The sequence below is a fragment of the Oncorhynchus masou genome, chromosome 3 (genome assembly GCF_036934945.1).
Source record: "Oncorhynchus masou masou isolate Uvic2021 chromosome 3, UVic_Omas_1.1, whole genome shotgun sequence".
NCBI lineage: Eukaryota > Metazoa > Chordata > Actinopteri > Salmoniformes > Salmonidae > Oncorhynchus > Oncorhynchus masou.
This window is the reverse complement of record NC_088214.1, coordinates 47,001,418-47,015,137: the sequence shown is the minus strand read 5'-3', so window position 1 is coordinate 47,015,137 and position 13,720 is coordinate 47,001,418. Positions and strand designations below refer to the sequence as shown.

Sequence of the window (13,720 nt, the reverse complement as noted above, 5' to 3'; positions counted from 1 at the left end):
GAATGTGTGCATGAGGAATGTATAGCTTTGCATCATCTGTTGCTGAGAATTCCATTAGCTGGCTGCAATAATCTTCAGAGCGACTTTAAGGGACTATTTGATAGGAGTGCATGTGGTTAGGAGTAAGAGATATTTTAATTTCCACTCGCTCTTGGCGTCTGAGTGACGGAGTGCTTTTTGCATACTCAATAAAGGGACTATGATGTTTTGAGTAACTAGCACATATGAAGCGAGTGAAGTCTAGCGGTGTAAGGCGAAACTTGCTGAAAGAAATCTGTCTGCATACTGAGAGGTAGAAGTAGCCAGATGTGGATCAGGGGCCGTATATCAAGGGTTTCAGAGTGAGAATGCTGATGTTTAAGATCATACTGAGAGGTAGAAGTAGCCAGATGTGGATCAGGGACTGTATATCAAGGGTTTCAGAATGCTGATGTTTAAGATCAGTTTTGCCTTTCGGATCTCAATAAATAACATTACAGGGACTGGGGGGACCTGATTCTATATCAACATCAACACTGAACAACCTTTGTGTTTGCCGGCAGTAGCATTGTGAAACATTTTAAGCATTGCTGAAGCAGATTTTTAGAAATCCATCCCTCTGTTGGTTCATAAATACATTTTCATGACTTGTATTGTAATTGCTGAAATACATCCATCCATCCATCCATCCATCTTGGTACATCAATGTTGAGTACCAGAGTGCAGTGCATCAGTATATCACCACAAGCTTTTCCAAAGTCTAAATGAATTCCTTTCTTTTTGATCTTTCAGAGACTAAAATGGGAGGCAAGCTCAGCAAAAAGAAGAAGGGATACAATGTAAACGATGAGAAGGACAAGGATGCCAAACCAGAGGGTGCAACAGCCGAGGAGAGCGAACCTCAGAACGACAAAAAGGACGAGGCCCCTGCTCCCGCCGAGACCACCGAGATAGCTAACGACACAAAGGATGTGCCCGCAGCCGATACCACGATGACCAAGGAGGAAGAAAAGGGCGCCTCCCCTCCCACCAAGGAGCCGGAAAAACCTGCAGCAGAGCCCAAAGCGGAGATGTCTAAGGCTGCGGAAGTCACCGACCCTGCCCCCAAGGAGAAACCAGCCGCCCCTGCGAAAGAGCCAGCCCCCTCCACTAAGGAAGCCGCCCAAGCTCCAGAGGTCAAGGCCCAGGCGCCTGCACCACCCGCAGCCCAGGCTGAAAGCAAAGACGAGGCCGACGCTAAAAAGACTGAGGCCCCTGCAGTACCAGTGGCTAAAGCCGAGGCGGCCCCTGTTGCCGCTGCCCCCCAGGCCAAGCCCACAGAAGCAGCAGCGGCGGTCCCGGCCAAGGAGGCCCCGGCTGCCCGTTCAACAGCAGCACCACTGGCTGCCACTGAGCCCGCTGCACTGGTCAAGGAGGCCAATGCCACAGAGGCCCCAGTTCCAAGCAAGGATCAAACCGTAGAAGTTCAAGATTAATGGACACCTCTTTTAAGAAAATACATTACATTAAACAACAAAAATGAAGTAAAATAGAGAAAAAAATGTAATAAAATAGCCCACCCATATTAATATTAAAATAATAATAATAATGATTTGTTGGAGGAGGATTGTGACAACAACCTTGAGAAGGATGATGCTGCTGCTGCCGACGATTATTATTGTTATGGTTATTCTATTTTTTTCTGCTGTAGTATTTGAACTTTAATAAAAGTCTGTCAGCCATATGCCCCTCCATTCCACAGCATCCTTCCTCCATCCATTTCTGGGATTCAGCATTCTCCCCCTTCATCTCTCTCACAGTCCTCTCAGAGACCTCTGTAGTCTGGGACTATACACGTACATTTCCCATAGACAGTGTGCTGCCGATGTCTGAAAACGAGGGGGGGGTGGGAAAGGGGATTGAATCTATTTACTAGCTGGACATGCACTCTGTCTGTCCCATCCTCGACTCACCCCCTCCCCCATTCCCCAAACTCGCTCCTCTCCGGAGTGTTCTCTGCTACCGTACCTGGCACGTCTGTTTTAGCACCAAGTGAGTTCCCTTTGCTGTTCCCATAGTCGGCAACTTATTTGGTATTTTTGGGTTGTTCGTGCTGTATATGGTCACTCAGTTTCTTGCCGCCTGTTTCCCCACAGGTTCATGCCACCTCGTTCAGACGCTGTCAGAGTTGAGAGGAGGTACTTTGGAAATTCTGAGACTTTCCTAGAGGTACAATATGTCGACACATTCTTAGGGATATGAAAATGCCCTAAAGTTTTTTTTTTTTTTTTTTACAACATTCTTATACCTTAGTTTTTCTAAGAAAAACATTAGTTGTAGATGATCAGGCCAGTTTGAAGCATTTCTTAAATGTTCCTAGAAATCCTGAAAAGCTTTGTAGATTGTTCTCGACGTTCCAGCTCTGAATTTGCAGACATTGGGAATTCTCAGTTAATTTGGGCCACTCTGACTGCAGCATAGACTCTCTCCCCCTACCCCCCCACTGTGTCTTATTTCAATTGAAAAATAAGACGTATCTACTGCGTTTCAATCAATGTAACTCAATGGCTCTCAGCCTATATCACAAAGGTGCAATACATTTACACCCTAAAAAGGGATTGTGCCCAGCTGACAACAGTAGTAGTGTTGTCTGGGGATGGGAGTTCTAAATTAATGATACTGCATGAGGCATCTACAGCCTACCCAGGCTGCCATGGTCCCTGTAACCATGGCTACCATGTGACATGTTCGAGTAGTAAGATGGAAGAAACCCGCGCAAGGAAGGGAGCCTCTAATCTTGTCATCTCCACCCACCATGCATTTGTACTCTTTCTGCTCATATATGTTACATATATGTAGGTATACAGTACCAGTCAAAGGTTTGGACACACCTACTCATTCAAGGGTTTTCTTTATTTTTACTATTTTCTATATTGTAGAATAATAAGGAATACATCAACACTATGAAATAGCACACATGGAATGGTGTAGTAAACAAAAAATTGTTTAAAAAAAATGTGGAATATATTTTAGTCTTCAAATAGCCACCCTGCCTTCATGACAGCTTTGCACACTCTTGGCATTCTCTCAAAGGGCTTCATCTGGAATGCTTTTCCAACAGTCTTGAAGGAGTTCCTACATTGCTTTTCCTTCACTCTGTAGTCCAACTCATCCCAAACCATCTCAATTGGGTTGAGTTCAGGTGATTTGTGGAGGCCAAGTCATCTGATGCAGCACTCCATCACCTGGAGGTGTGTTGTCATTGTCCTGTTGAAAAGCAAATGATAGTCCCGCTAAGCGCAAACGCCATGCTGGTTAAGTGTGCCTTTTTAATTCTAAATAAATCACTGACGGTGTCACCAGCAAAGCACCCCCACACCACCTCCTCGGTGGGAACCACACATGCGGAGCTCATCAGTTCACATACTCTGCGTCTCACAAAGACACGGCGGTTGGAACCAAAAATCTCACATTTGGACTCATCAGACCAAAGGACAGATTTCCACCGGTCTAATGTCCATTGCTCATGTTTCTTGGCCCAAGCAAGTTTCTTCTTATTGGTGTCCTTTTAGTAGCGGTTTCTTTGCGTGAATCATGCCTTCATGGTTGAATTGATGCAGTCTCATCTGAACAGTTGATGTTGAGATGTCTTACTTGAACTCTGAAGCATTTGGGCTGCAATTTCCGAGACTGGTCACTCTAATGAACTTATCCTCTGCAGCAGAGGTAACTGGGTCTTCCTTTCCTCTGGCGGTCCCCATGAGAGCCAGTTTCATCATAGCGCTTGATGGTTTTTGCAATTGCACTTAACTTTCAAAGTTCTTACATTTTCCAGATTAAGAAGGAAAGAATTGCCACAAATAAACGTTTAACAAGACACACCTGTTAATTGAAATGCATTCCAGGTGACTACCTCATGAAGCTGGTTGAGAGAATGCCAAGAGTGTGCAAAGTTGTCAAGGCAAAGGGTGACGACTTTGAGAATCTCAAATTTAATATATATTTTGATTTAACTCTTTTTTGCTTACTACATGACTCCATATGTGTTATTTCATAGTTGTGATGTCGTCGCTATAGTTCTACAATGTAGAATATGGTATAAATAAAGAAAAACCCTTGAATGAGTAGGTGTTCCCAAACTTTTGACTGGTGCTTTATATGTAGATTTATTCACTTCATTCATTCATTCATTGAGTACAGTACCTTTCGGTCAGTTTCTCCCAGTTGACACACAACATTTTTATTTTTGCCCAACAATGTAAAAACGTTGCGAGAATGTTGTGTGTCACTTGGGGGATTGTCTCTTCCTCTCTTGACAAAGTAATTGCATGTCCGTGGTTGGGTAAACCTGTGTTGTCCTGTCTTTCGGTGAAGTGCAAAATAGCTTTTTTGAAGTCTGCATTCATGGCAATTACAGTTGATATTTCATTCCATGTCTTACCGCTATCGTCACACCACCTCTAATTCAAACAAAGTCAAATAAAAATGTAAGCATTCAAGTGATATGTACTTGTATAAATGGTGCAGCAGTAATAAAATGTAAGAAATTGATTGAAACTTCAGGCCTCTAGCAAGACCATATTTTTTTCCCAGCTTTGTCACACAACTCAAAATACTATCGGGCCTGCCTTCAACTTTTGAACTGTCTCCATCTGATCAGTATTTGGCGTTGGGCTTGGAAAGGGAGCTTGACACGAACATTCAAGCTTTTAGTTCTGCTCAAGCTAAGTATGCCATGAAACAACTTTTTGACTGCAGACCTACTGTATTTGTTGTGTATGATTCCTTGGCTGTAGATATGACGAACATCACTATTTGCTTAGCAGCTTTGCTTCCTTCCCTATCTGGGTACACTATCCTTTAGTGCAGAATGATTAGTGCTTTTTGAGGTAGTTTCGGTTATTAAAAAATAAGCATGGTTTTCGATTTCAGTTTCGATTTTTTTTAAACAAATTTAGTTTTTTCAAGGAATTTCCAAAGCCAAAAATAGTGAGGATTTAATTAGAAAAAACGAACTTTCCCTTGTATATGTCCACATTGGTAGACATCAACAGAAAAATAGGAAATTACTATGAAGTAATAAAATATTTCAGTTGAAGACTAACTTTATTTCCATAAAGTCACCATCCCATCTTATCTCTGCTCTGGCATTAGCAGCCAGTCAGAAAACCATCTCTGTGCTCCCTGTACTGTAGTCTTTGAGCTCGTAGCTTTGTAAGTATGCTGCAGAGATAATTTGACTAGTTCTTCAAAGTACATGAGGCATACTTACAAATTTTATTTGTCACATACACATGGTTAGCAGATGTTAATGCGAGTGTAGCGAAATGCTTGTGCTTCTAGTTCCGACAATGCAGTAATAACCAACAAGTAATCTAACTAACAATTCCTAAACTACTGTCTTATACACAGTGTAAGGGGATAAAGAATATGTACATAAAGATATGAATGAGTGATGGTACAGAGCAGCATAGGCAAGATACAGTAGATGGTATCGAGTACAGTATATACATATGAGATGAGTATGTAAACAAAGTGGCATAGTTAAAGTGGCTAGTGATACATGTATTACATAAAGATGCAGTAGATGATATAGAGTACAGTATATACATAGGCATATGAGATGAATAATGTAGGGTAAGTAACATTATATAAGGTAGCATTGTTTTAAAGTGGCTAGTGATATATTTACTAAATTTCCCATCAATTCCCATTATTAAAGTGGCTGGAGTTGAGTCAGTGTCAGTGTGTTGGCAGCAGCCACTCAATGTTAGTGGTTGCTGTTTAACAGTCTGATGGCCTTGAGATAGAAGCTGTTTTTCAGTCTCTCTGTCCCAGCTTTGATGCACCTGTACTGACCTCGCCTTCTGGATGATAGCGGGGTGAACAGGCAGTGGCTTGGGTGGTTGATGTCCTTGATGATCTTTATGGCCTTCCTGTAACATCGGGTGGTGTAGGTGTCCCGGAGGGCAGGTAGTTTGCCCCCGGTGATGCGTTGTGCAGACCTCACTACCCTCTGGAGAGCCTTACGGTTGAGGGCGGAGCAGTTGCCGTACCAGGCGGTGATACAGCCCACCAGGATGCTCTCGGTTGAATAATGAAAACTACAACTCCCTTTGGCCCAGCGTCCCACATAGTTCTTGGCTTAATGTCTCATGAATGATATGATTTTTATATTGAGAAACGGCACGTTGAGCTCACACAAAAAACAAACTAAATAGAATTTATGTAATTGAACCGACATCGGTCAATTAGTTGTTTAATAATAGTCAACATTTTTGTATATTGCTCAGCACTACTGTCCTTGCACAGGCTCTAACCAGGGACCCACTGTTTTGCAAACATGACTGCCTATCTTAGCCATAAATGCCACAGATAAATTAGTGGTTCCTCCTTTAAAAGTTGTCCTGCTGCAGCACACCTTGCGGGCTGCCACAGAATTGTATGGCACGTTATTTAATTGTCTGTCATTGTTAATGCTAGTTTGACAACCAGAGGGAATCTTTGAGAAGCATTTGATAGTCTTCAATAGTGGGTGTACTATAGAATTTAAAACCTTTTTTGTAAGAACATAGTACACTGCTCAAAAAAAATAAAGGGAACACTACACTAAAATAACACATCCTAGATCTGAATGAATTAAATATTCTTATTAAATACTTTTTTCTTTACGTAGTTGAATGTGCTGACGACAAAATCACACAAATTATCAATGGAAATCAAATTTATCAACCCATGGAGGTCTTGAAAACCACACTACAGGCTGATCCAACTTTGATGTAATGTCCTTAAAACAAGTCAAAATGAGGCTCAGTAGTGTGTGTGGCCTCCACGTGCCTGTATGACCTCCCTACAACGTCTGGGCATGCTCCTGATGAGGTGGCGGATGGTCTCCTGAGGGATCTCCTCCCAGACCTGGACTACAGCATCCGCCAACTCCTGGACAGTCTGGGGTGCAACGCGGCGTTGGTGGATGGAGCGAGACATGATGTCCCAGATGTGCTCAATTGGATTCAGGTCTGGGGAACGGGCGGGCCAGTCCATAGCATCAATGCCTTCCTCTTGCAGGAACTGCTGACACACTCCAGCCACATGAGGTGTAGCATTATCTTGCATTAGGGGGAACCCAGTGCCAACCGTACCAGCATATGGTTTCACAAGGGGTCTGAGGATCTCATCTCGGTACCTAATGGCAGTCAGGCTACCTCTGGCGAGTACATGGAGGGCTGTGCGGCCCCCCCAAAGAAATGCCACCCCACACCATGACTGACCCACCGCCAAACCGGTCATGCTGGAGGATGTTGCAGGCAGCAGAACGTTCTCCACGGCATCTCCAGACTCTATCACATGTGCTCAGTGTGAACCTGCTTTCATCTGTGAAGAGCAAAGGGGCCAGTGGCTAATATGCCAATCTTGGTGTTCTCTGGCAAATGCCAAACGTCCTGCACGGTGTTGGGCTGTAAGCACAACCCCCACCTGTGGAAGTCGGGCCCTCATGGAGTCTGTTTCTGACCGTTTGAGCAGACACATGCACATTTGTGGCCTGCTGGAGGTCATTTTGCAGGGCTCTGGCAGTGCTCCTCCTTGCACAAAGGCGGAGGTAGCGGTCCCGCTGTTGGGTTGTTGCCCTCCTACGGCCTCCTCCACATTTCCTGATGTACTGGCCTGTCTCCTGGTAGCGCCTCCATGCTCTGTACACTACGCTGACAGACACAGCAAACCTTCTTGCCACAGCTCGCATTGATGTACCATCCTGGATGAGCTGCACTACCTGAGCCACTTGTGTGGGTTGTAGACTCCGTCTCATGCTACCACTAGAGTGAAACCACCACCAGCATTCAAAAGTGACCAAAACATCAGCCAGGAAGCATAGGAACTGAGAAGTGGTCTGTGGTCACCACCTGCAGAACCACTCCTTTATTGGGGGTGTCTTGCTAATTGCCTATAATTTCCACCTGTTGTCTATTCCATTTGCACAACAGCATGTGAAATTTATTATTATTATTATTTATTGTCAATCAGTGTTGCTTCCTAAGTGGACAGTTTGATTTCACAGAAGTGTGATTGACTTGGAGTTACATTGTGTTGTTTAAATGTTACCTTTATTTTTTGAGCATTGTATATGGCATTGAATTTAAGAAATGTTGCTTAATTAATTTGATTAATATTATGGTGTTTCTATTCCAAGAAAAATGAAAAACAAAACCCTCATTAGGATGGATCGGGAAAAAAATGACACTGTACAACGTCACGGTTGGAAGTAGGCTACAGTACTATTAATTTTAATATACTTTTTAAATAAGACCAACACTTAACAGAACACTCAACACTAGTGAGAATCATGTCACCTACAGTATATTGCAAATAAAATAAAAAAATCACGTCATTGATTACATTTAGAAGATAGTTATTCATTTAGAATCCTCCAAAGGGGCATTTTTCGTTAGGGCAAAATTGATTTGTGAGAATATCTAAGGGGCTTTTATATCATTCTAAATGTATTTATTATTATTATTATTATTATTATTATTGCTTTGTTTAAAAAATAAACATATTTTGGAGATTTTGTTTTCATTTTACCTAGAGAACAGGCCGTTCTTGAACATAGGGTGAGACATTATCACTAATTTGTAAATAAATCCAGTTTGATATTTAGAATGATTTATTTCTGTTTTTAGAGGGAGAAACCAAAAGCTGCCTCATGGGTCTCCCGGTGGAGGCCGGCACGGGTATCGAACCAGCATCTGTAGCAATGCAGTTTGCACTGCGACGCAGTGGCTTAGACCACTGTGCAAATCGGGAGGCCCCATCCACAAAGTTTTTAATGCTGATCAATTGCCTTGCACAAAGTTTCAGGCAATATATAACAATATTTTCGACATTATTTCATTTTCAAAGAAACGAAAGTGACCGATTTGTAATCTGAGTAAAGGCGAAAATAATATTTATAAAGTCCAAAATATTTATTTCTGTTTTTAGATGGAGAGAAACCATTACCCACATGGCCTATTTTTTTGGACAAGGACATCCCGGCCAGCCAAACATTCACAGCTTGTGAAAAACAGGGTTAATAATAATACTTTCTCCTTTCTTAAAGGTTCCAATTGATATATTTTTTAAATCAATTAGTATATTTGAGTTTAACCATAATATTTGTTGTATTATTTGTTTTGTCTTTTCTGGTGGATTAAACTGAAATTGCAACCAATCACGGCCGGTTGTGATACAGCCAACCTAATGAAGAAATACATTGGACGATATAATTCTCCCCCTACCCTCCTTCTAGGCAAGTCTATTGCCCTGTTAATAGCCATAATGGCGCTGTACAACATGACTGTGTGTGGTTTGAAAAGTATTTTTCAAAAAGCAACAATTTGTTTACTTTCGTTAGCCTACTTTGTTCCAGTGTTTCTGTCATTTAGTAATATTTATTCCCATAGTAAATTGTTATGGATCCAAAATTAAATAAACATCTGCATTTTGAAACCGTATTTTTATCATTATTTTATTAATGAAAACATAAAGATCCTGATGAAGAAATACAGTATATGCTTTATCCGACATTTTGCGGTTGCATGAGGTCGCCCACATGCACTTACAAAATTTGGATAATAAAGCATTTTGAAGATGGAAGACGCCCGTATCTGTCCTCAGATACAGTGCCTTGCAAAAGCATTCATCCCCCTTGGCGTTTTTCCTATTTTGTAGCATTACAACCTGCAATTTAAATGGATTTCTATTTGGATTTCATGCAATGGACATACACAAAATAGTCAATATTGGTGAAGTGAAATGAAAAAAAAAAAACTTTTTTCAAAAGAATAAAAAACTGAAAAGTGGTGCGTGCGTATTCATCCCCTTTGCTATGAAGCCCCTAAATGTTTATTCTTTTTTATCCATTATTTTACCAGGTAAGTTGACTGAACACGTTCTCATTTGCAGCAATGACCTGGGGAATAGTTACAGGGGAGAGGAGGGGGATTAATGAGCCAATTGTAAACTGGGGATTATTAGGTGACCGTGATTGTTTGAGGGCCAGATTGGGAATTTAGCCAGGACACCGGGGTTAACACCCCTACTCTTGCGATAAGTGCCATGGGATCTTTAATGACTTCAGAGAGTCAGGACACCCGTTTTACCTCTTTGAACTCTAGGGGCTGTATTTCATTTTTGGATAAAAAAACGTTCCCGTTTTAAACAAGATATTTTGTCACGAAAAGATGCTCGACAATGCATATAATTGACAGCTTTGACACTCTGACGTTTCCAAAACTGCAAAGATATTATCTGTGAGTGCCACAGAACTGATGCTACAGGCGAAACCAAGATGAAACTTCAAACAGGAAATTAGCAACATTTTTGAAGGCTGTTTTCCAATGTCTCCTTATATGGCTGTGAATGCGCAAGGAGAGAGCCCACAATTTCTGCCGTTTCCCCAAGTTGTCTGCAGCATTGTGACGTATTTGTAGGCATATCATTGGAAGATTGACCATAAGAGACCACATATACCAGGTGTCCGCCCGGTGTCCTGCGTTGAAATTGGTGCGTAAACCTCAGCTGCAAGTATTTTTCCATTTAATTCAGAGAAGAAAGCAGACTTCCACGAACGATATATCAATGAAGAGATATGTGAAAAACACCTTGAGGATTGATTCTAAACAACGTTTGCCATGTTTCGTCGATATTATGGAGTTAATTTTGAAAAAAGTTTGGCGTTTTGGTGACTGAATTTTCATTTTTTTTGGGGGTAGCCAAAAGTGATGTACAAAACGGAGCGATTTCTCCTACACGAATCTTTCAGAAAAACTGAACATTTGCTATCTGAGTCTCCTCATTGAAAACATCTGAAGTTCTTCAAAGGTAAATGATTTTATTTGAATGATTTTCTTGTTTTTGTGAAAATGTTGCTGGCTGAATTCTAGACTTATAGCTATGCTAGCTATCAATACTCTTACACAAATGCTTGTTTAGCTATGGTTGAAAAGCATATTTTGAAAATCTGAGATGACAGTGTTGTTAACAAAAGTCTAAGCTTGAGAGCAAATATATTTATTTATTTAATTTGCGATTTTCATGAATAGTTAACGTTGCGTTATGCTAATGAGCTTGAGGCTATAAATAGAATCCCGGATCCGGGATTGCGCGACGCAACAGGTTAAAGATTACTGTACACCATTGGAACCCATCCAATTTGAAGGAACTGGAGCAGTTTTGCCTTGAAGAATGGGCAACAATCCCAGTGGCTTGATGTGCCAAGCTTATAGAGACATGTCCCAAGAGACTTGCAGCTGTAATTGCTGAGAAAGGTGGCTCTACATGTATTGATTTGCGGGGGGAATAGTTTTCATTTTTTTTTTCTTGTTTGTTTCACAATAAATATTTTGCATCTTCAAAGTGGTAGGCATGTTGTGTAAATCAAATGATACAAACCCACAAAAAATATATTTTATTTCCAGGCATCAAAATACGAAAAATGCCAAGGGGGGTGAATACTTTCGCAAACCACTGTTTCTCTTTCTGCTGGTCTGCCTTCAATGACTCAAACTCTGTCTTCAAAGTTTGAATCCATGTGCACCTTCATCAGATGAGCAGAATGGTACCGCCCTGAGCCCCCATCGATTACAGTGGCCTATGATATAGACGGTAGATCAATTAAGAATTAAACGTGACTCCAACACGCAAATGCTGTGTACACATTCTAGCAAAACTAACTGCTTTCTTTTGCTCTGCAAAAACACATTCAAGTTTTCAGTACACAATTGTTTAATTTATTTAATCTTTTTTTAATTATCAATGTTATGACACAGTTATTACACACATTGTTTAACTTTGGTCAAACGTTTCTAGTAGCATTCCACAAGCTTCCCACAATAAGTTGGTTGAATTTTGGCCCATTCCTCCAGACAGAGCTGGTATAACTGAGTCAGGTTTCTAGGCCTCCTTGCTCGCACCCTCTTTTTCAGTTCTGCCCACAATTTTTCTAGGATTGAGGTCAGGGCTTTGATGGCCACTCCAATACCTTGACTTTGTTGTCCTTAAGCCATTTTGCAACTACTTTGGAAGTATGCTCGAGGTCATTGTCCATTTGGAAGCCCCATTTGCGACCAAGCTTTAACTTCCTGACTGATGTCTTGAGATGTTGCTTCAATATACCCACATCATTTATCCTTAATGTGAATCATTGATGGACAGCAATATTCAAACCTTCTGATGTGTCTATGGCTAAAGAAAAGGTGTCATTGTCCCGCTGAAAAATAAAACTATCCTAGGTTTAGTTTTTTAGAAGACGACTAGCATACCAATCACATGATGCTACTATAAAATACTTTAATACTTACGTTCCTAGGAAATTATTTTGTTTTTTTAACGTATTATTTACATTGGTACCTCAGGTAATCTTAGGTTTTATTACATACAGTCAGGAGATAAAAGAGCAACGTCAACTCACCATCATTACGACTTTCCCGAAGCGGATTCTGTGTTTTTCCCACCACCCAGGACAATGGATCAGATTCCAGCCGGCGAACTACAACAATGTCGCCATAAAAGGGGCAGTGGTCTTCTGGTCAGGCTCTGGAGACGGGCACATTGCGTACCGCTCCCGGGCATACTACTCGCCAATGTCCAGTCTCTTGACAACAAGGTTGATGAAATCTGAGCAAGGGTAGCATTCCAGAGAGACATAAGAGACTGTAACATTCTTTGCTTCACGGAAACATGGCTCACTCGAGACACACTATCGGAGTCTTTACAGCCAGCTGGTTTCTTCATGCATCGCGCCGACAGAAACAAGCATCTTTCATCAAATGGTTTTTATTTCAGGAAATGTTCCTGTCCTTTACTTCTCCACCATGTTATCCTTTATGCCATGAAATTCTACACTGTTAGAAAGTTCCTGTAATTTTACGGAACACTACAGGCTATTGGTTGCAGTGAAAGTTTGGTAAGCAACAACAAGTTACTGCATTTTGTACCAGTTTAAGTGGTTGATGGTTATGTTGTCAAATGTTGAGCACCTCTTAACACTGTCTGTTCTACCATTTTTGTAAGAGCATGCGACAAAGAGCTGCACTGTCAAGAGGTTACTGTGCATTCCACATTAACTTAATGGCAGTTAAAATTCAGAGTAACTTAATAGCCAGTAACGAACTGTACTTTCGCTGAACTTTTCTGATTACAAAATATTTGTTGACAACAAGTAAGCATTCTTTGTGGTGAGCACACTTGGGTGAGCCTCACCTGGCCTCAACCTCTTGGTTGGCAGCAAACTGACCTTCCTGCCACACCATCAGGTCAGTGAGCGTTAAAGATCAGCTACAGAAAGTTAGTGAATTTTACAATAATTACTTGCGGCAAGCTGACAGTAAATTATTTAAAATAAATCATGAACTTCCTGGTTACCAACTGTCATTAAGTTACTGGATATTGCACAGTAACCTATTAACAGTGCAGCTCTTGATTGATACAAGTGTTTACAAAGATTGTAGAACTGGGAGTGGACAAATGAGGTGCTCAGCCTTTCTCAACATAATGATTAAAACACTTAAACTTGTACAACACGTCCACTAATGTTTGGCATAAATACAACAATGTAGACCATGCCCCCAAATTTGCTAATGAACACATCAACTATTGCCTTCCCATGAAGCATTGTTATCTATCACTCCACAAAAGCCACAGCACTTGCAGAGCAAAGGAAACAAATTCATGGTTTCAGAGCAAGTGATGACATCGATTGAAACACTATTAGCACGTACTGCTA

General features: G+C 41.2%; 1 protein-coding gene across 1 annotated transcript in view; it reads left to right on the top strand.

Annotated features, from left to right (window-relative positions):
• basp1 (brain abundant, membrane attached signal protein 1) overlaps positions 1–4,520 on the top strand; it is a 50,838-nt gene extending 46,318 nt beyond the window's left edge. Inside the window, exon 2 of the mRNA XM_064942698.1 lies at positions 772–4,520. Within this exon, the coding sequence (XP_064798770.1) occupies positions 780–1,454 (675 nt within the window). The 5' untranslated portion in view covers positions 772–779 and the 3' untranslated portion in view covers positions 1,455–4,520. The remainder of the gene's footprint in view (positions 1–771) is intronic.
• The last annotated feature ends 9,200 nt before the right edge of the window (positions 4,521–13,720 follow it).